Source organism: Mercenaria mercenaria, unplaced genomic scaffold (genome assembly GCF_021730395.1).
Source record: "Mercenaria mercenaria strain notata unplaced genomic scaffold, MADL_Memer_1 contig_3388, whole genome shotgun sequence".
Taxonomy (NCBI): domain Eukaryota; kingdom Metazoa; phylum Mollusca; class Bivalvia; order Venerida; family Veneridae; genus Mercenaria; species Mercenaria mercenaria.
Genome location: NW_026461519.1, coordinates 1,246 through 23,340, shown reverse-complemented (window position 1 = coordinate 23,340; position 22,095 = coordinate 1,246). Strand labels below are relative to the sequence as shown.

The 22,095-nt window shown below is 34.9% G+C and overlaps 2 protein-coding genes across 2 annotated transcripts; one reads left to right on the top strand and one right to left on the bottom strand.

Moving 5' to 3' along the window:
- Window positions 1-205: 205 nt before the first annotated feature.
- Window positions 206-844, bottom strand: LOC128553023 (uncharacterized). The gene has a single exon (XM_053534127.1). The coding sequence runs from the start codon at window positions 842-844 to the stop codon at window positions 206-208; it is 639 nt and encodes a 212-aa protein (XP_053390102.1).
- Window positions 845-18,327: 17,483 nt separating this feature from the next.
- LOC128553022 (uncharacterized) lies at window positions 18,328-20,753 on the top strand. Its single transcript, XM_053534126.1, has 3 exons — window positions 18,328-19,111; window positions 19,680-19,733; window positions 20,127-20,753. The coding sequence occupies exons 1-3, from the start codon at window positions 18,391-18,393 to the stop codon at window positions 20,597-20,599; spliced, it is 1,248 nt and encodes a 415-aa protein (XP_053390101.1). The 5' UTR covers window positions 18,328-18,390; the 3' UTR covers window positions 20,600-20,753.
- The last annotated feature ends 1,342 nt before the right edge of the window (window positions 20,754-22,095 follow it).

The window sequence follows — 22,095 nt, the reverse complement described above, 5'->3', positions numbered from 1 at the left end:
GTACATTCAAGACGTTTGTCCTGAGTACATTCAAAGTCAAAGAAAATGTATTTTGTTTCTTTTTCATGTTTTGTTCTATTTTCATTTGTGTTATCTTCTTCTTCAATTGGTTGCATGAAACATAAATGATTGCCATTGACATAGTCCTTGCAAGTACTACAGTAGTATTCACCACAAACATGTGCTTTCTTGTGATGTGAACAATTTATAATTGATTACAGTCTTTACATCTGTAATACAATTTACACGTAGATTTTCCATTTTCTGTCTTGTTCTTGTGTAGAGCGAAACAGGTCTGGTTAATAAATTTACACTTGCAGGATTCGCAGTATTGCCAGTCTTCAGATTCATCCGTGTGAAGCTTACGGCAAAAATGACAGGGGTTATTACAGGCATGGCGTTCCTTGGTCTGGTAGCCTTTTTTGCATTTGTTGCAAAAATAACTTCTGTTCAGAAATCCTGTCATTGAGGTTATAACGTCGTAATGATCATTGTGGTTGTAAATGTATATCGGTACACCTCCCTCTTGGCCTTGATAGATGATGGCATTGAAATGAGCTTTTGACACTACATGGATCTGGTAGTTTAGCAGGCATGACTGGAACTTTTTTATTTCATCTACACCACATTTTCTCAGTGGTGCATCGGCTTTTCTATGAAGGGCAACGGCTAACTCTCGCTGTATCTGACGACCTTGGCGTATGCTGTTCCACTGAGGATGGTCGTCAACACGAGCTATAGCTGTGACTAGAGCTCTTGCACAACAAAGGTCATCTGAATTTTTTATTTGAATAATGTTTTTCTTGTTTTCCAACATTTGTGAAATGTCGACTAATGGTTTCATTCTGTATCCTGATCCTCTCACATCAACAACATGTACCAGTTCTATGCCAAACGTTTCGTCCACGACAAACTTCATATGACTGTAACACTCTTTCTAATTCAGTCAAAATCCTTTCCACTGTCAAAGAAGATCTCGGCATGAATCGCAAAACAATTGGATAGTCCAATTCCGGATTGTCCAAAGTAAGTCGAACTAGATCGGTGGCTGGAATGTTTTCTGTAATTCTTGTCACAATAGATTGGAATATTACCTTTAGTGTTTTAAGTATGTTTGGTAGATCTCTCACTTCCAAATCTTTTATTTTAACATTGTAGTAGGATGCCGTTGTGTTGAACTTTTCTATTCTCCTTTCATTTAATAATATTTTCTCTATACTATAAAACTCCGTTGCTTTATCCTTTGGAGTCAGCTTTTGTCGTTTATGACCAATACTTGCATCCTCTTCATCAGTTTGAACCCTCTTGGCTCCACTGCCGCTTTGGTTGCCATGTTGTAAAAAGTGATCATCCTGGGCGTCTTTCCTCGTAAATACACGAAGGCACTCTGGACAGTGATGCGTATTCTCATCACTATGTTTTTTCATATGTCTGTCCAAGTTGTCTTTTCGGGTAAAGGTCTTCTTACAGCTCAGACACATAAATTTTTGCCAATGATTTTCCGTCCTCCTATGCTGCATAAGCGCACTTAGTCTCGGAAAACTGGCCTCGCACTGTTCACACGAGTATTTCGACATTTTTACTGTTTAACGTCTGAAAATATAATGGGGAAAATGTTTAGTTCTCTCACTTTTATAGGAATCAGAGTGTAATATAATTGGTTAATTCTGATTTTAGACGCCTTTGTACACATATAAATACATACGTTTTTGAAATTAAACTCATATGTTCACTAGCCAACGGAGAGTCAACATGGAAAGCATAGCTTGTTCAGAGTGTAGTCAACCATTTTGTAGTAGGTACAATATGTTAAGACACAAAAGGAATAAGCATCCGGATATATCTCAAAATCAAATTCAGACAGAAAAACACGAACAGGGAGCGCCAAACGGAGCGCCGGGAACGCATTTGGGAGCGCCGCAGGGAGCGCCACAGGGAGCGCCACAGGGAGCTCCGGGAGTGCATTTGGGAGCGCCGCAGGGAGCGCCGCAGGGAGCGCCACAGGGAGCTCCGGGAGCGCATTTGGGAGCGCCGCAGGGAGCGCCGCAGGGAGCTCCGGGAGCGCATTTTGGAGCGCCACAGGGAGCTCCGGGAGCTCCGCAAGGAGCGCCTCAGGAAATTAAACAGGGAGCGCCACAGGATATTGAGCCAACTATTCTCCAGCATCCCTTTACCATGATGATTTCAGGTCCCACAGCAGGTATATATTTTGTGTTCAGTGTTTGCTGAATTTTATAAACATTTATTTACGTTCCCAGACAGTTTACCAGTGAGAATATAACCTAAAATATGTTTCCTTTTTCCTATAATTTTGCTAATACTAACCTTTTTTTCTCTAACATTTATAATGTTTAAACGTATTTCTTTCAGCATGTGGAATAACAACATTTGTAAAAGAATTACTCCAAAATCATATCTACAGAATTAACCCTGGTGTTCAGAGAATAATATGGCTTTACAAGAGATGGCAACCAATGTATTGGGAAATACAAAGCACAGTTTACCCAGAGGTGGAATTCTACCAAGGCATTCCTTCCGACATAAACGAAGACGAATATTTTGACACAAAGTTAAATAACTTGCTAATTCTGGACGATATGATGACAGAAGCTGGAAAGGACAAAAGAATCACGGAATTGTTCACAGAAGGGTCTCATCATAGATCTTTGTCGGTGATTTCCATTAATCAAAACCTATACGCTAGTAAGGATCCGACACAGAGAAGAAACTGTCATTACCTGGTAATGTTCAATAACCCGGTAGACAAACAATCTATGATCACATTAGCGAGACAGATGTACCCTGGTAAAACTGAATACTTTTAAAGAAGTTTGAGAAAGCAACTAAACAGCCATATGGTTGTCTATTCGTGGATCTAAAACCATTTACACCGGAATAGGCCAGACTGAAATATAATTTAATGCGGAGAGGCAGACAATCTACGAACAACGAAAGCCTAACAGAACTGACCAATCAAATGGTAGAACCAGACCAAAATTGTATAAAAGGCGAGCAACGATCAGATTTAAACCATTTGTCAGTCGGAATTCAAACTGTGGACATCTCAGAGAATAATTGTGAAATGATGGCCGAAAATACAAATGCTTGCGACGATTGTGGACTTTTGTTTGACTCTTCACACGACGTACAGAGACATGTTAAACGAGGGTGGTGTGCAGAAAATAACGATACTACACAACCAAAGAAAAGAAAAAAGAGGACAGCAGTGATGACGAAATGGAAGATAACGTTGAAGAAAATCAGGCATATCTTTCCCTCTGGAAAAAATCTATAGAATGTAACGGCGATAAATACAATAAATTATATAATCAGTTTATACAGGATGGAGAAGACAAGGAGTCTGCACAGGAAATGACAGAAGATCGTATTCAGCCGTATAATGAACGCATATTCTTCACAAAATACGACTATTTGTTGGATTCGTATATTCTGCCACTTCAAAACAGTACACTGCATCAAAAGATTTTACAAGACATACATTCATTGACGCAGAAGAATTTAAGAACTCAATAACCAATTAAGCGTGTACTACGAAAGTACAAGTCTGACTTTAAGGAACTGTTTGAGACAGAATTGTCGGACGAGGAAAGTGATGAAGAAAGCGAGGAGGACGAGTCTGATACTGAATGAAATACTTAATGTATAATCAATTATTTCATTTACATTGTGGATTTCGGAGAGTGCAGACATGACTCAATGGGAAAACTATTTTAAAAGGATTTATTTTGATCCGTCGCATCCTGCGAGTTTCAGTGGACCACAAAAATTGTACAAAGTGGTGAAAGAGGAAGGCAAATTTAACATTGGTATGCACAGGATAAGAAAGTTTCTTCATGACCAAGAGTCCTATGAGTTCTGCATAAACCTGTGAGAAGACGGTTTCAAAGAAAGCATGTAGTCAGTAGCGGAAAAGACGACCTTTGGATGGCAGACTTAATCGATATGGTCAAGTTTGAGAAATGGAACAAAGGATACAAATACATATTGTTAGTTATCGATACATTCAGCAAGTACGTTTGGCTGAAACCTCTCAAACAGAAAACTGGAAATGATGTGACAGAGGCGTTTAAAGACATATTCACACATTCAGGCCGTATGCCAAAGAGATTGATAACTGACAAAGGTATATGCCTTGAAGATCTTATAAAATTTCCTTTAAGTTCTCTGGAACCTTTTCTAAGCCTTGTAAAATTACTTGTGGTGTTCCGCAAGGGTCAATACTAGGACCTCTTTTGTTTTTAATTTATGTGAATGATATGTCTGCAGTGGTTAAAAATAAACTGTTACTCTATGCTGATGATTCTGCTATAATGGTCTCTGGTAAAACTAAGTCATCTATTGAAAATGATCTAGCTAAAGATCTTGAAATGGTTAGTCAATGGTTAATTGATAATAAATTGTCTCTACATCTGGGTAAAACTGAATCTATTATATTTGGTTCCAAGCCTAAACTTAGGACTAATAGGGACCTTAATATAAAGTGTAATGGTCAAATTATTAATCCTACCTCAGCTGTCAAATACCTGGGTGCAACCTTAGATCAGAGTTTAACTGGTGAATCTATGGCTAGTTCCATTATTAAGAAAGCTAATGCCAGGTTAAAATTTCTTTATAGAAAGAAGGCCTATCTTAATGAACATACTAAAAGACTTTTGGTTTTATCCCTTATTCAATGCCATTTTGACTATGCTTGTTCATTTTGGTATCCTGGTTTAACAAAATTTTGGAAGGACAAACTACAGGTTACACAAAATAAATTGATCCGATTTGTATTGAACTTGGAACACAGATGTCATATTGAACAACATCATTTTATTTCCCTAGACTGGTTACCCGTTTCCAGAAGAGTTGAACAAATTACTCTTTGTCATGTTTTTAAAATAAAAAATGGTCAATCCCCTGATTACATGGGTCATCATATCGTTACACAGGATTCTGTTCACATATACCAAACTAGATCTAGCCAAAATGGGTCATTTGTGCCACCGAAAGTTAAAGGTTTTGGCCTAAAGTCATTTTCCTACTTGGGCTGCAAGTTATGGAACATGCTGCCTCCCCACATAAGACAATTGCCCAACATATCTAGTTTTAAAAGGGCGGTAAAGGACCACTTTCTTAACGATAAGCTTCATTGCTGAACTTATGTGTTCTTTCTGTTATCTAGTCCCTGGTTGTAATGCATTTTTTTAAGAAATTATATTTTTACAATGTACTGTGATATTGATGTGATATTGGTGTCTATTTATTCATATGTCTTTCATTTAATTAAGAATCATAATTTGAGCAATTATAATTACATATGCGTAACATATACGTTATTTTATAATAATGAACTCGGTAATTTTTTTATATATATTCATGTTAATGTTTCATGCCTCTCTATGTCAGACCATTGGTACCAAGGACCACAATGGAAATAAGAGATTTTTTTTCTCTTTCTTGTGTCATCCTTGATATTGATGTGACTGACATAGTTCATAACACATTACTTCATATGACAACTTTTATATGTGATTATAAATTTTATTATATGCATGTATTGTAACTATGTTATGTTTGCTCAATTATCGAAATAAATCTATCTCTAAGTTACAAAAATACATTATTTACAATCAGAAGTAAAATCATCTTGTTTTTTTTTCAAATGTATACATCTATTCTCAAGACAAGACTACAATTATCAATTGTACAATTTTAGGTCAGGAGTTCAGAGCCAAATCAGTACAAGATCTGATGAAAAAGTACAATGTCTTATACTCACCAACACAGAACGAGACTAAGGCGAACACGAGTGAACGTGCAGTATTTAGCATAAAATCAAAAATAATGCGCTACCTAGCATACAAGGATAACTACACATATCTACCTAGTTTATCAGAATGTTCAAAGTCATACAATACCACATACCATAGAACAATTGGAACAACACCGGCCAGTGTAAAAGACGCTAACCAGGAAGAAGTGAGATTAGCCACATATTTTGCACAAAATCTGAGGAAAGGCAAAATTAGCGCGAAACTAAAACCGTTTAAATTTAAAATTGGTGACTATGTAAGGATTACATATTTGAGAAATGCGTTTACCCGCGCATATGATCAAACGTACAGTGGAGAAGTGTTCCGAGTTTCAAAACGTTATCACAGAGGAGTTTTGGCTGTGTACAGGCTGAATGATTTGCAAGAAGAAGAAATTAAAGGAACATTTTATGAGAGTGAAATGCAGAAAGTGAACTATGATCCAGATCAAAGCTTTAAAGTTGACAGAATTATAAAGACAAGAGGAAAAGGACAGAATAAGCAATATCTAGTACAATGGAAATATTACCCGAAGAAGTTCAATAGCTGGGTGAAAGCTAATGACCTACAGTGATTTTAACATATATATATATATATTGTATACACAGATTTTAATTTCCTAACAGAAGAAGCTCTTTTGTATAACCTTTGTATTGTTTTGAATATCCTGTAAATATATGGTAAATAAATTTACATAAACTATATCCAATCTTGTTATTTTGAAAGTTAAAACCATGAAAGGACACTGGCGCGTGCCATCTGTCAAATATGAAAGATAGAATAACACTTTTAAACCTCTTAACCCCCGTTTACAAAATATCCTACAAACTACCAGCCTATTCAGTTTATCGTATTGTCGGGTGAATAAGGTCAATTACCCGTAGCAAAACATTAAACCTGGCTCGATAATAAAGAATGTTTAACCATAAAAATATTTATATGAAAAGAAAGATTATTGTCAGTGTAATATTTTACCTTTATGTCGCTGCGGTTTATCTGAACCTTTCTCTTCGCCGTCTCTTTGAAATATGACATACCATTTATACGTAAAAAGTATTATATGTCTTTATCAAAACAAGATTTGACTGGTTAATCTTAATCAAAACATTTCTTGATTGGTTACCTACATATGCAGTTTTCCGCTTCAACTTGATTGAATTTACTTTGTAACTGTGTCAAATAAATAAATGACAAATACACCAATTTAGAATTAGGTAAATGCAAAAGTCAACATATATCTTGTTAAAATGGGATCTCATAGTTACGTTAAAGAAAAATTAATTTGTCAAATCTCTTTTATTTACAGTTTTATCAAGAGTTTATTATGTATAAATCAAATTGGCGAATGCGTACTAACGTTTGTTACCGATATGATGAGTTATGAACCGTGGACTGTTACTATATTTAAATAGGAAAGTCTAATATTTGATACTATTATTAACTTGACACGATTTCTATATTTGCACTACGGAAAGTACAATATTTATTACATACAAAGAAATAAAATCAGGAAACTGTAAAGATCGTTCTTTTTTCATAAATCATCTATTCACCATATAAACGAAAGGTAGAAAACTAGCGCATAATACAGAGGCATGCATGTTAAACGGATGTTTTGTTAACTTATGTCGATATCAATTAAAACCTGAATGCCACCGCAAATAATGACAAAAGACCCAACCATTGTCCAATTACAATGTCCAATTACAATCTCTACTGACTTATAAATACATATTTCTAAAACAAGAATAGATGTGGGAAATTCCCACACCTTAATATAAACTCGCATTGCACAACAATAATAAGCGGGCGGATCTCGATACGCTTGAATGATTCCCATTTTTCCCTCAAAAATGTGGTCCAGACTCCCCTTCACTGACTACTTACAGCCTACCATTTCGAAACAGACCCTGGCTTTAAAGAGACTCGTTCATACATTTTAAGGGAACATTTTTTAAATGTGGTGTTATGAAATTCCCAGTGATACAAACTTGTTGACATAACAATTTTGCAAGATATTCTAGTAAACTTCCAAAAATAATGTGTAGAAGGGAGCAAACCGTTGTAACGCTTTTGAAATAACGCAGAAAGTCAACATTCTTCTTGCTTTTTTCCAATTTCTTACAGTTATTTTCACCCATTTTATCATTTTTCACTGTCATACGTTCAGATCCGTTCTACATGTATGTCAAAGTTTGTGGAAAGGAACCTGTTGAAACATTTCACACAAACTGGGCGAGTAGCTTTAAGGTTTCTGATATTGAGCAACGACAAGTCAAATGGGTTCGTGGTATAATAATTTCTCCGACTGAATCATTTTGAAGTATCAAAATTGTTTTTAAACACCCTTTTCAATAACGTTCCGGCGATCTTCCCTGATTCTAAGCTTTAAAATCAATGGAATAAAAAAAAGTCCCAATAGTAACATTATCACGCATGTACTGCAAGATAGTAGTCCACTTTGCTAAGAAGTACCAATTCAATACTGCTACGATGAATCAAATGTGATGACATGTGATACATTGTATCTGACTGAACACTTTAAGTTCCAAACAGCCATTTACTTGTAATCATGTATTTTTCTCTGTTTTTAAAACATACATTTGACACACACATATAGCTTTTAATTTCTTGTTTGTTTGGTTTCTTTTGTTTTGTTTTGTTTTGTTTTGTCTTGTTTTGTTTTGTTTTGTTCGTTCGTTCGTTCGTTCTTTCGTTCGTTCGTTTTGGCGGAGTGGGCACTTTTTATTATTTTTTTTCAAATTAATTAATTTTGTAATAATACGTTATTAGGCATATTTATATCAAACCTTATTATTACCTTAGACCAAGTGTTCAAAATTACGTTGACCTCAACTCAGTAAAGTTTATTTACTATGCATCATCCTTAAGATCAAGTTTATTGCAATACTTGACTTCATACATTCTCAATGTATTAATGATCACTCAGAAACATTTTTTAGAACATGTGTCTTATATACATTATGTCTTTTATCCACCCTCCGTCTATTTTCTTATTGTTAAAACTGCCCGCATTACATGACTTCTTGTTGACAAATATTTATATGTATACATGTATCACATAAAACTGTATAGTTTACGTGAATAAAATTATATGTCTGTCTGTCTGTCTGATTTTAAGCTACGATTGGTGAAAGGGAGAATAATATTATAACAAATATTTGTCAGTTACTAATTACACATTTTCCTACATGTACCTGGAACAACTGATACGTATTAGACCTTCCTGCATGTACTAACGGTCCCAAGATACGGCCTTCATTTTCGGAATCTCAGCCTGAACATAAAATTATAATTGTGTGACCCTATTTATTAAGCCAAAAAATGGCATTTTGTTAATAACATTTAGTCGTACCTGTTACTTACGCCCCATTTTTGGTCAGTTTTTGAAATATCAACTGAAGAAAAATGCCATGTTTGGCATATGGAACATTTTAAGATTGCATATTATATAATTTTGAATACAACAATAATTATTATATAGCATACAGACAGCACATACGACCTTTCGTTATTGACGACTGTAAAAAGGCGTATACTGACAATTTCTCAAATATTATCAACCGGCCCTGTAAGTATATAAAAGCTTTCGCTTTGCGTTAACAGTATAGAAATCATCAGCGTCAGTGAGAAATCTGAAATCTTAAAAAAAAAAAAAAAATCTTTTCTTCTTCTTCTTCTTCTTCTTCTTTCAGTGTTCTCGAAAGTACGACTTTTTTATGTCTGGAGCTTCGATATATAAACTGTTGCTTTTAAGTAGCTGCTTTTTTCTTTATCGTTCCGTTCTTTCTCGGACGCATATGTATACTATGCCTAAATGTAGATGAAAGAACCTATAGTCTCTCCTATTAGTCAGTGGCCGCCTTCCAGGACCGAGGTTCTAAACTTAAACATTTGCGGCGATAGCCTCAACTGTAAGAGCGGACGCAGTGGTCCAGTAACACAGTGTTTGACTACGAAACCTGGGGTCGTGAGTACAAGCCCTGCTTCTTCAACTGAAAATAACCAGAGTCCTGTGTCACGGTGATTTACAATACTGCTTGACTATATATATTAAAACATCTAAAATGCTCGTCACTTTTTGTGTTGGATATCTTACTGTCTGGCAGTTATTTTGTTATAGAAATCAAGGGGGAGTAATTAACGTTTGCTGAATTTTTTAATGTTTGCTGGAGAAATTAATGTTCGCTGTTAACGTTCGCTCGCTTAATGTTTGCCAGCTTGTTTTCAGTCAACGATTAATATCCACTTTCGCTTCTAAAAAGGTAGGCTAATTATAGTAGTACTTTGTATTTCAGATACGTTTATACTATAACTATTACAGTAGAAATGACATTTTTTCAGATAACGTTTATAGCATTATATTAGAGTCACTTGCATTTAAGGTGTGGCACAATAGATTTCAGTATTTCAGGTGGTATTACTCAGTTGGAATCGCGCTACTTCCACGTATCCTTGTGGTGTGGCATTTATATAGTAAGAAAAAAGAACTATATAAATGCCATACCATAAGAATACCTTAGACGCGGCCACCTTGTGTTTTATTACCCTTTTAAATGGAATCAAGATCGAATTTTTGTACACAGGAATAGAGTTATTACCAACAATTAAGAAAATAAACAGAAAATCTGATGTGACTTCTATGAGCTCTACAAAACAATTTCACGCATAAGTATTTAGTATTATGTTGAATTCATGTGTAATGTTACATTCAATAATGTCCTACCAAGATACTTATGAAGAAAAGAGAGATAAAAGAGACAGATACGGAAAACTATTGACAAAATTTTACAGGTAAAGGATGACTCGATCATGACCTATATATAAACTTCCTGTTATTTCTCAGTTCGATTTTTTTTAAAGTTTTTTTTTCTATGTTGTAGCTAACAACTAATAAATCAAAACAGTAGAAATCTGACAGTTAGCTCGCTGTTGTTTTCCGAATTCGAAATACGTTAGAATGCCCATTGTTTAAATCTCCTGGCAATAATTACTGTCATTCACAATGTTGAAATTAGTCAAAAACAGATCCCTAATTTTCACATTATGTTGAGAATGTATCTCATGTGACATGTGTACATATATTTGTAATAAAATTTTAATACCAAATGTATATTAGTATTTACAATATACATAAAATATTCCAACCGTGACATGCACAGATAAAGGTAACAACAAGATTCAAGTGGCGTAGCTTCCTTTAAGCATTGTAGGCAAGTGACTATACTTTTTCTCAAAAAAAAATCTAAAGCGTATGATCAAAAAAGATTAAAAGGCCTGGAAGTGACTTAAGTATGTTTTTTCTTCTTTCAAAACATCTCAGTATACGGAAGGACCACCCTCTCCTGCCAAACCCGCCATTCATCACAGTTTCAGCTCGATGCTTCGAATGCGACATGCCCACTAATGCTACTGAAAAAGAACACTCAGTATGTTGTCACTGTTATTAGACCGCGATTATGCCTACACATTGCACGCCATTTGATCTAATTGACATTTATAAAGTTGAATGGCTGTTGTAATCAAGATTAGGAATTAAATAATGATCAATTTAATTTATTCAAGAAAGACATCCTTTACAAATTTCTATTGTGTTTAGCTTAATCTAATATCATTAAATGTGACAGATTGACAGGCACATTGCTCATGGTCTTTGTATTTCCCTGTAGACTTTTATGTCAGTAGTAACTTTTTGTACAAAATACCTTCAACTTAAGAGTATTGAAATCTCCATGTCATTCAGTCCTCTTACATGTCAGGCACAGTGCCCATAGACAGTGGATTACCACTATTGACTCTGGCCTTAGAAGGTCAGACTGTTAGAACAATACCAGTTTCTTCTCAATATTTTGAGAACGATTTGACATCCTCAAACTTTGCAGGTATATTGCCATGGGGCAGTATATAATTCTTATTGATTTTGAGGTCAAAGGCAAAGGTCATAGTGGCAGTTTACAGAAACTTTTTCCGCTGAGTATTTCGAGAATCACGTGACTTGAAGCTGCGTTAACTTAATTGATAATGTTTCCATGCAATATTTCGTCCACAATTAGTTTCTAGGCGCGATAAATTCACTACGATAAACAGTAAACGCTAAGAATTAATTATTTCTACATAAAGCATCCAGTATAAAAGTGTTAACATTTTTAGCTCTCCTGAGCACAAATTGCTCATGGTGAGGTCACTGGCGCCAGATCAGAAAGAAATGCCTCTGTACATGTTATACCCTACCCCTAGGTATTCTATAAGAACCATGGTCGTGAACGGGAAAATATACTAACCCATTTCAATCGCGTATTTCATATCTAAAACACGCAGTTCAGTAAATGTGTACTATTGATATTAAACAAGTGGTAATTTATCTTCCGTTGTGTACCGGTCACATTTCTTCAATAGTTCTTATCTTAGAAAAACAAGGTGTAGTTTACTGTTTTTTCACAGGTACACAAAAAACTTGCTTGAACTTCCCTGGTGAAGTTCCGTTCTAGATTATAGACACACTCTGATTGGCTGATGTGAAAATGTATGTCAGTCGTCATTTTACTACACGAGTACGCTAAAATGTTTATATGCAGCATAAATGTGCAAAATGAATTAAGTAAACAGAATAGATGTATAACTAAGTATGATTTCAAATTCAAAACCATATACAAGATGAATTTCATTCATCATTTCGAGTCTTATCGTAAAACTGTGAATATATTGCATTCTGTTTTTGTTTGTTTACATTTCGCTTAACATGTGCACACTGTCGTGACCTCTAGACCGGATGTTCATTAGGGAAGTTCACGCAAGTTTTTTCTGTAACGTTGACTAAAGCATAAAATATACGGAGCATCTCTGCAATATGGAATATTGAGACAAGGTGACTGGTGCACGATTGAAGATAAATTATCGCTTGTTTAATATCAGTAGTACACATTTACTGACCTGCGTGTTTTAGGTATGAAATACGCGATTGAAATGGGTTAGTATATTTTCCCGTTCATGACCATGGTTCTTATAGAATTCTTATAGAATACCTAGGGGTAGGGTGTAACACGTACGGAGGCATTTTCTTTCTGATCTGGTGCCAGTGGGTGAGGTATTGTGATCACGCTGTGCCCATCGTCCATGCGTGCGTCAAATCGTCTGTCGTCAACAATTATGTTTAAACGACATCTCCACCAAAACCACTTTTTCCTGTATGTATATAGTAGAAAGTTTAAGAATCTTTTTGTGTGAAACTGCTTGATCCTTGTGTGACCCTCTACCAAGATTGTTAAAATTATTCTGATTCGTCAAAAACATGGCTGCCAGGGGGCGTGGTCACTTTATTCTACATGTATATTGTAGAAACTTAGAAAATACTCTTGAATAAAACTGTTAGCCCGATTTTAAAATAATTTCACACAAATTGTCTTGTGTGACCTTCTACAAATAGTGTTCAATTTTTTCTGATTAGTCAAAAAGCATGGCCGCCAGAGGGCGTGGTTACTTTTGATCAACAATTTCTTTAAACAACATCTCCTCTAAAACCACTAAATGGATTTTGATGAAACTTTACACAAATGATCTCTGGGTAGCCCTTTTTCAATGTTGTTCAAATAGTTCCGGTTCATTGAACATATTGGTCTTTTTGGTTAAAAATAAGATTTCAGCTATCAGACTTTAAAAGTCTTTTTATCTAAACTTTGATATTTGGCATATGATATAAGGGTTTGACTTTCTACTATAATTGTCCAAATTATTGCCCAAAGGTCAAAAATGGCCACGCCCCTGTGTATGACAGGTACTTACTAAAGGCATATATATAAGAACTTTGAAAATCTTTTCTCTGAATCCATAAGTAGTTGTTCAAATTACTGCCCTAGGTTAAAAATGTGTGTGACATGTATATAATATAGGCTAACATAGAAGAAACCTAACTCTGTACTTGTACCATTACATTATACAAACCCACTTGAAGCCTTGTGCACAGGTGAGCGCTTTAAGGCCAATCTTGTTTAAGATACAGCCTGGAAATTTAGGTGGCATGTACAGTTTTGCACACCGATCTTAAAACTGACTTCTTTCAGTTATCATGAATGTGACCTACTGTCACAAATTGACATACGGGCCTTATTTTATCTGTAGTGTAAATACAGGTATTGCATCATCTTTTTGTAAATTTTTGAGTTATTGAGGTAAATGTTAGATTTCACGCATGAAATACCTCTAAGGTTTTTCTGTATTTCATAACTTAAATTTCAATGTAAATTTCATTAAATTCGGTTCAGTAATAAGAAAGTTGATATTTTATAAACTTCAGTAATTTATGTTTTTATCCCCAAAACCACTATAATGGGCCTCAAATTGTCAATTTCAATCCGCGCCAAAGTAGTTAGATTCCCCGGCTATATCGTGAATCCCGTGGAATTACAAATAGTTAAGAGTTTACGCACAGGCCGTGAATCCCATGAAATTTATTATTTGGCGGGACATTACCCTTTAAATAGACTGGACTAGATATGCCTTGCGCACACCACCTTCCGACATTATAGACGAATCTATGTCTGGATTATTTTCTTGCTAGAAATTTATGTTCGATCGAGGTAAGAAATTTATTTGTTAGATTTTTGTATGATTTTTGCATTACGATTTTTATTTGGTAAATTTTTGTTCATTCTACAGAATTCTGTAACATTTACTTTTCGGCATGTGATTTTAGCTAGTTTCGGTATGTTAGGATAATTTATTAATTTTTTCAGACTTTTGTAAATTATTTCGAAAGAGGAGTCTAAACGTTTCGTTTATATAAGATGTAAGATTTATACTGAAAGTTGTAACATGATAATTGTAAAGCACTGTTTCAAAAACTTATGTCAAACATTTTGTTAATTATGGAACGCCATTACTGCATTGTATTGTTATGTATAAATCTATATGGCAAGTCTAGTACCACGTATGTAATATATTATTGTAATTTGTAATTGTGTGCCAGTCTATAGCACATCTAATTAATGTCCGTTGTAGTGTATGGCATTAGATATTATATGGATGCCAACTATGATATAACGTTTGATTTATATTGAATTTTGTTAATTTGTAGTTGTAAATAATAGCTGCAGTTTATCATGTCCGTATCTATAATGTTTCATCATATACTTTTCATATCTTTTTCATACTTTAACTTTAGTCTTTTAAGTAAGTAATCTTTGTAATAATGGAAGTAATAAGTGACGTATTTTAATCATGTGACATTTGAACTTAGTAGCACATATGTTTTGTATAAGTAGCACGTATTATTTATTGGAGCCTACGGAGGTATGGTGTACCCAAAGGAGCAGTTATATGCCCTGACTTATTTGTTTTGCTATGGTGCTTACCATATGTTATATATTTTAGCTTCTTCCGCCAGACGATTTTTCCTGGTGATGTCATACCCCGGAAGTACAATGCCCGAGGGTCACTTATCTTCACTCGCCTGGATGTGATATTCCCAGCGCAGAGCTATCGTCCCATGGTTGTGCCGTAAACCGCAAAGACGCTGATTTTTGTTATCCTCTGAAGTCAGCTCAGGGATGCAATCACCTACCACCATAGGGAGCCAATACGGAATCAACGTATTCACGGTTTAAAGGGACTTGATTTCAAGATACGTTTTGATATTGTTTGTGCTACTTAAAGTTCGCAATTAAATTAAAGAACTGTGACACGTCACTTTAGAATGGAACTGTAAGATCTTTTGTATCCGGAGATACTGAACTTTGATTTTTTTTTCTTTCTTATAATCAGTTTTTTTTCATATCATCTATGCATTGTTAATAATCATCTTATGTAAATAAATTTGTAAATATTGTAAAGGGTGTTGATTTGTTCTGATGGTTACTGTCGCCGGTACGGCCTTTCCTGTCACACCTACTGACCTACCTTCTTAATATTTTAGCATCAGTTTGATATTTGAAACATGTAGCTCATATTACTCAGGTGAGCGATTCATGGTCATAACGACCCTCTTGTTTATATTATAATATACTGCATTTGATAAGGCATTGTGGAAGTCAAAGATGTTTGATTTTAATCAACTTAAATGAACCGAATATTTAACTCACGACGAGTTGTAAATGCATGTCTTTATTCTATAATGCCTGAACTGTTGAAACATCAGCAATGTATGAGTGTATTGTGAATTATTAAACAGGAATTTCGATTACAATGTACGATTTTTACAATGTCACTTCAAATGTTTATTAACTAGTACGACTGTTTTAGAGGTACATATATCTTAAATACTGATAATATTAACGACTATTGGTACTAGGTGAAACATATACTCAGCGTCACTGGAAAGTTACCACCCTAATAGCCCTTATATTTAAAAAATCGCATTAGACTGTGTTAAAAGCATAACACGACTTCATTTTTGACGCAACTGAGACGTCACTGGTGTAAAGATTTGTCAACTTCGATTAACTCCATTTGAGGCACGGGCTGCACGTGCAAAATGACTTTTTTCCAGCAATATCGACATGTACGAAAATTCTATCGCAAATCATTGATCGCACTTGAAAGTTAGTCGACAGACTAAAAGGAATACGTTAAAAACCCAGAATATCCTTGCTAAGAATGCCACGTTTAAGGCACGATCAACGCCATCAAGCCATTGGCATGGTTGACGCCGAACTTTCATGTCGTGAAATTGCACGTCGTATGTGCTGTTCTCACCTGACAGTAATGAAATGAGGTAGGAAACATTATCAGACAGGGTCTATGTGTAATAGACCGCACACAGGCCATGAAAAAGTGACGTCGATATTGTATAAAAAAGTAAAGAGGTATATATTAAGTGGTAACTTTTCAATGACGCCCAGTATATATTATCTTGTGTTATGTTATGTTTACTAAATCTGCCTACCCTCATGATTTTATATCAATTTTTGTGTATCATACAATCGAAACAGTTTGGATCGGTAATAGGAAAATAATGGACCTTTTTGTAAGACACTGTCTATAGCTAGCATCATTATGTCGCTGAAATGATTTTTCTTTCATAACGTTGCACTGTGTTTGTTAAGCTATAAATAGAATAGAATATTGTTTATGTTTCAATAGTATAGGTAAAAATAAGGATATGTACCTTACTTTGGTACACACTGTCAAGGGCGTAAAAATAAATAACCGTTTTATTTAAGGATATCCAAAAACAAACACTTTGAACTGACCTAAGTAACCATATACACCTACACTTATTGCCTTGTAGGAGAACAAGAGAAACACCATCCCAACGGAACTGGCCAGATGATTCAGTCCAAATAACCTTTAGAAACCGCATATCATGATTGCAGCAAATAGATAACACAGTCATTTGTCATGTTTATGTTAATGTCAAAATTAGAGGTATGAAAACAGTACTCCGGTTGCAGAAAAACTCTACGACAACACAAAACTTATTTATGTCTCCAACATGTAGTGGGTGAGACACATCGATTTAGTGCTGTCCGTCTGTCTGTCTTTGTGCAAGCAATTTCTCTGACACCTATTGGCGGATTTACACTAAACATCACAATTTGCCAAGCCTAATTGTGCTTATTGTCGGCATGATTTGTGTTGGTTTGGCCACTTCCTTTATATAATTGGGCCAATTTTCACCAAACATCTCATAAGTGGTCAGTGCCATGTTTAATTTTGAGAATTATCAGCCAGTGATTTTCAATGGAGTTATGACCCTATTCTGGGCAATGTTTATCATATTTTAGCAACTTCTCCTATATAATTGTGTAGATTTCCACCAAACCTTATAGGAGTTATCATTTCCGAGCTGATATATGCGCATGTTTCGGTACCGTGATTTAAACCAGAGTTATGGCCCTTGATTTGTCATACTTTACAATCTTTACAATACCTCCTGTATACCATTGGGCTGAATTTCATCAAATTTCACGAGTGATTAGTGTAAAGCGTAGTTGTGCTTATCACTGGCATGTTCCCTTTTTATAATTTTCATTGGAGTAATGACCCTTGATTTGTCGAATTCTTTGATGTATGTATTATTTCCCTTATACCTCAGGTTAAAATCCCACCAAATTTCACATGAGTGATCACTGTCGGGCCTTATTGTTTATATCGTTATAATATTATAATATTATGGTTCAGTGATTCTTCCTGGATTTATGACCCATAATTTGTGGCATTTTACAATTTCTGTGTGGCAAATGATGGGAGACATACGTTTTTCTTGAAAATAAATCTCTAGTTTTATAATTTGTATTTCAATACAACATCCATATCTAATGTGTTTTTCAATTTTAGTATTATTTTGTACCGGGTTAGATACACGTATTAGTATTAACAAATATCTCTCTTTACAAATATTTTTAGAATTATTTTCATGTCATAAACAAATGGGTTTTCTTATTGGTTGTTTTAAGTATAGCTCTTAATGGTAATTTCAAGCGTAAATTTACAAATGACGATATTTTTGCTTAGATAGTTATGGATAACACATTTAGCTTTTGAGTCATCTGAGTCCCAGTGTAAACAAAAGATTTGCAGTTTCCAATTAGTTTCATTACTTTTCCCGATTCTTTTCAGAATGGCGGATAAATACTATCGTTTGATCAGTTTGATTGTAAACATCTGTCCTCTGCCTCTCCGAGAACTGTTTCACTTCTGTGCAAAAAATGATCCCCTGTTTACTGCACCATATTCGGCACATGATTATGTGATGTTTCGACAAAGTGATATTACGACAGCACGGAATATTACACCAGACCAATACGAAAAAATATATCCCAGAAATGGTCAAACAGACATATCAAACTGGGATATAATGCTACTAGCAACGACTCTAAAGCTGCTGTTTTTGAAACAGATTTCACAAATATCGCACACAATTTTTACCAACATTGACATCATAAGAGAAGTTCGAAATAAAATACAACACACAGCATCGGCGTCTAGCGTATCTGATGCAGACTTCAGTGAACATTGGAATGATTTAAAAGTGGCTATCCTTGCTTTGGCGAACGACATTAAGGGATTGACATACAAGGAAGACATACGGAAAGAAATTGACAAAGCAAAGTCAAGTAACATGCCAGACCTCGGAAATGTGCTTTGTAGATGGTATGAAGAAAAATCATTATCTCTAGAGAATAAAATACAAGAGCTACAGACAAGAATTAATGAACAGCGAGAAAAATATGAGAAGGAACTGAATGATTTAAAGAGAACATTACAAGATGTTTCAGAAAACGCTAGAAGTACAAATACATTGCTTTACAAAGGATCGCGAAAGAATACAAACTATTCTCGTGAGAACTCTCAAATATTTTATGCAAACTTTCTTGTACCAAAATGAAATGCTTAGAACTATCTAAAAACTCCTTCTGGGTACTTTGGTGGTATGGCAGCAAGTCAATTATTTCAAACGGGATATATTTTTAATAGAAGACCTTTTCTATCGAAAGCTCTTTTTCGCCCATTCTATAATCACCTCTGATAATACACTAGTCGCACGTGATGGCAGTGCGCCTAAACATCTTATTATGAAGCATCTTAAACATTCGAAAGCAACATCTATTTTTATGTCAATAAACTTGTATGATACCTTATTTGACTATATTCATTGCGATTAAAACTACTTGTCTTTAGAGGTCTCCAGGATCGAGTAATTAAAGTCATTGATTCCGAAGCCTTTGACCAGTTCGGAACCTCGCTTACGATATAGATTTACTCATTTCAAAAAACAAGGATCAGTCGCTTGAAGTATTTTTACCAAGAAGCAGTATAATAGCGCACTGAAAAAAATATAGATCTACAGAATTTTTGTCTATAGTGCACTTCTGACGTTTAAAAATGCTATTTCACTCTTAATTACAGGTAAAAGCTGTAAACGTTTCAAAACAGTGGACAACCAACAGGATGTAATGCAACGTAAGTACATCGAATGTTCGCCAATATTGTTTAGTAATAAATTGAGTGTGTTTGTATCTATAATATGTACATGTATATAATATGTATATTACAAAATATCTAATAATTCACAATATACAGCCTCACTTAAATGTTAATACTGATAGTTTCAAGGAAAATGAAGAGTCCTGTTTAACTCGTCAAACCTGTATTTAAAAGTAAGAAGCACCATTGTAAGGTACAATTAAAATTACAAGTAAACGTAATGTACAACGTTTAAAGAAATATTCTGGGGAAATATCTGTTTACAGCTGAACGGCCCAAAATAAGGATTGTAATGTTATCTTATATCAATATATCATGTCATAATCAAATGCGAGAAAACAATTTACATGTTAAATATTATTTTTACAGGCAAATTTTCTGAAACTATCAGGCATCGACTGCCCGTTGATCCTATTTCTTTCTCGGAATTGCCTGACATTACCAAGAAACTCTGCGAAGACCATTTCGTAGTGGTATGTGGTACAAGAAATAGTTCATACCTCAAAGCCGCATTGACAGCAATTGAAGGGATGGGATATGCGAAATACAGATGTTTCGAGTTAAACGAGGCGTCAGACTGGTGGCGTGTTACATTTGAAGAAGCTGATTGTATAGTCGTGGTAAATCCTTTCGGAAAGATGTTTTTTGACCAGAACAAAGCATCAGCGATGTCAGATGTATTTGACAGCATGCTTAGTGCGACAAGAGATGAAGAACTCCACGATATTGTTATCATAACAGAAAAGGCGTTATTATACAAGTGTAAAAAATACTTCCCCCATGATCTATTGGAGGCGGAGATTACAATTATACCGGAAAGTGAAAGTACTCAAGGTACGTGAAAATGTATTCCTGTACGAAAATAGGAACTGTTTTACAGTTGTAAAACATCTGTAAAAGACCTGTATTTTGAAATTACAGCTGTAAAAGACCTGTAACTTGAAAATGACTAGATATACAGTTGAAATTTACAGGTTCTCAAAAATACAGCTGTATAAAATAGTGTTGAAAGTTACCTTCGGGATCATTGATTTCAACTCATTTAGATTTGAAGATTGAATACTGTTTAAGCCGGTGCTAGGGGGCGTGAGCAGTGTTGCATTTTCCATTACTGCTCATGAACAGACTCAGTCAAACCGAGTCTGCAATTTTCACTGTTTGCATTGTTCTCGGTGCTTCCGAGGGATCTACTTTTCAGATTATATTTACAGCTATAAGATGGTCATGTTTCAAAATTACAGCTGCATTTTTTTTTTAGGGAAACATGACTATTGTCAGTCATATTCAATGCATTTAAGCGAGATATTGCTAAATTTCACAGAGGCACCACATTTTCTAAGATATTTTTAACCGTTTAAGAGTAAGTGCAGCTGGTTAATTTATTTTATATAGTTGTAACGGTCATGTATAAGTATATGCAATAACTATTTACACTATACTTGAAGCTGACCTCTCAAGTTATAAAGGAATATATATAAAATTGTCATGTTTTCATGACAAAGAAAGTTTTATAAACAAGATTTAAACAAGACATAGTTTCTATTTTCCATTCTACTCTTGAGTTTTTGCAAATACTATACTGTAAACATATTTCGTATTGTTTTTTACTCCCAGGATCATTTATTTTGCCATTTTTGTAGTAACGGCTATAATTTCTAGAGAATTACAATTCATCCTAAAACTTTTTGTACTTCTGCTTTCGTCCCTTATGATAATACCCCTCTTTCAACGGTTGTAGGACATTTGCACCCCCAGACATTTGCCCCCCAATGAAAAATTGTACTACCGGACAATTGCCCGCCAGTTGAAATGGCAGATAGGACTTTTGCCTTCACTTCTTATGTTTAGAATGGACATTTGCACCCCCACCCCCAACAATTTTTTTTGTCCTATGTGCCAGTAGATATACTGTGTGTTATGTTGTTTTATTATCAAAAGTACTCTAAAAAGCGATTTTCAGCAAAACAAAAATTATTTAATTGATAAAAAAAATGATGAATATGTTAATTACATTTAGGTGTTGTGGTAAATAATAGCCTATTATTGAGTTATAAAAGTGCTCATAACAAGGTTATAGTTTTTTAATTTGTGCAAGGTTTTTAACATTAAAACATGTTAATTTGGCAATTATCTACTAGAAAGATGTAAGAATCAATGGGACAAAAGTATTGGGGAGCAAATATCCGTTTCAGAAATAAGCACTGTGGGTGGGGGTGGGGGCAAATGTCCTATCTACCATTTCAACTGGGGAGGGGGGGGGGGGGGGGCAAATGTCCAGCAATCCACTTTTTTATGGTGGGGGGGGGGGAAGGCAAATGTCCTGTGGGGCAAATGTCCG

Bases quoted from the DNA above. Each gene is read 5' to 3' on its own strand.
- LOC128553023 (XM_053534127.1), bottom strand. From the start codon at position 844: ATGAAACCATTAGTCGACATTTCACAAATGTTGGAAAACAAGAAAAAC.
- LOC128553022 (XM_053534126.1), top strand. From the start codon at position 18,391: ATGGCGGATAAATACTATCGTTTGATCAGTTTGATTGTAAACATCTGT. The intron at 19,112-19,679 runs GTGAGAACTCTC...TCTTAATTACAG, and splicing joins AAAGAATACAAACTATTCTC to GTAAAAGCTGTAAACGTTTC. The intron at 19,734-20,126 runs GTAAGTACATCG...TTATTTTTACAG, and splicing joins CCAACAGGATGTAATGCAAC to GCAAATTTTCTGAAACTATC.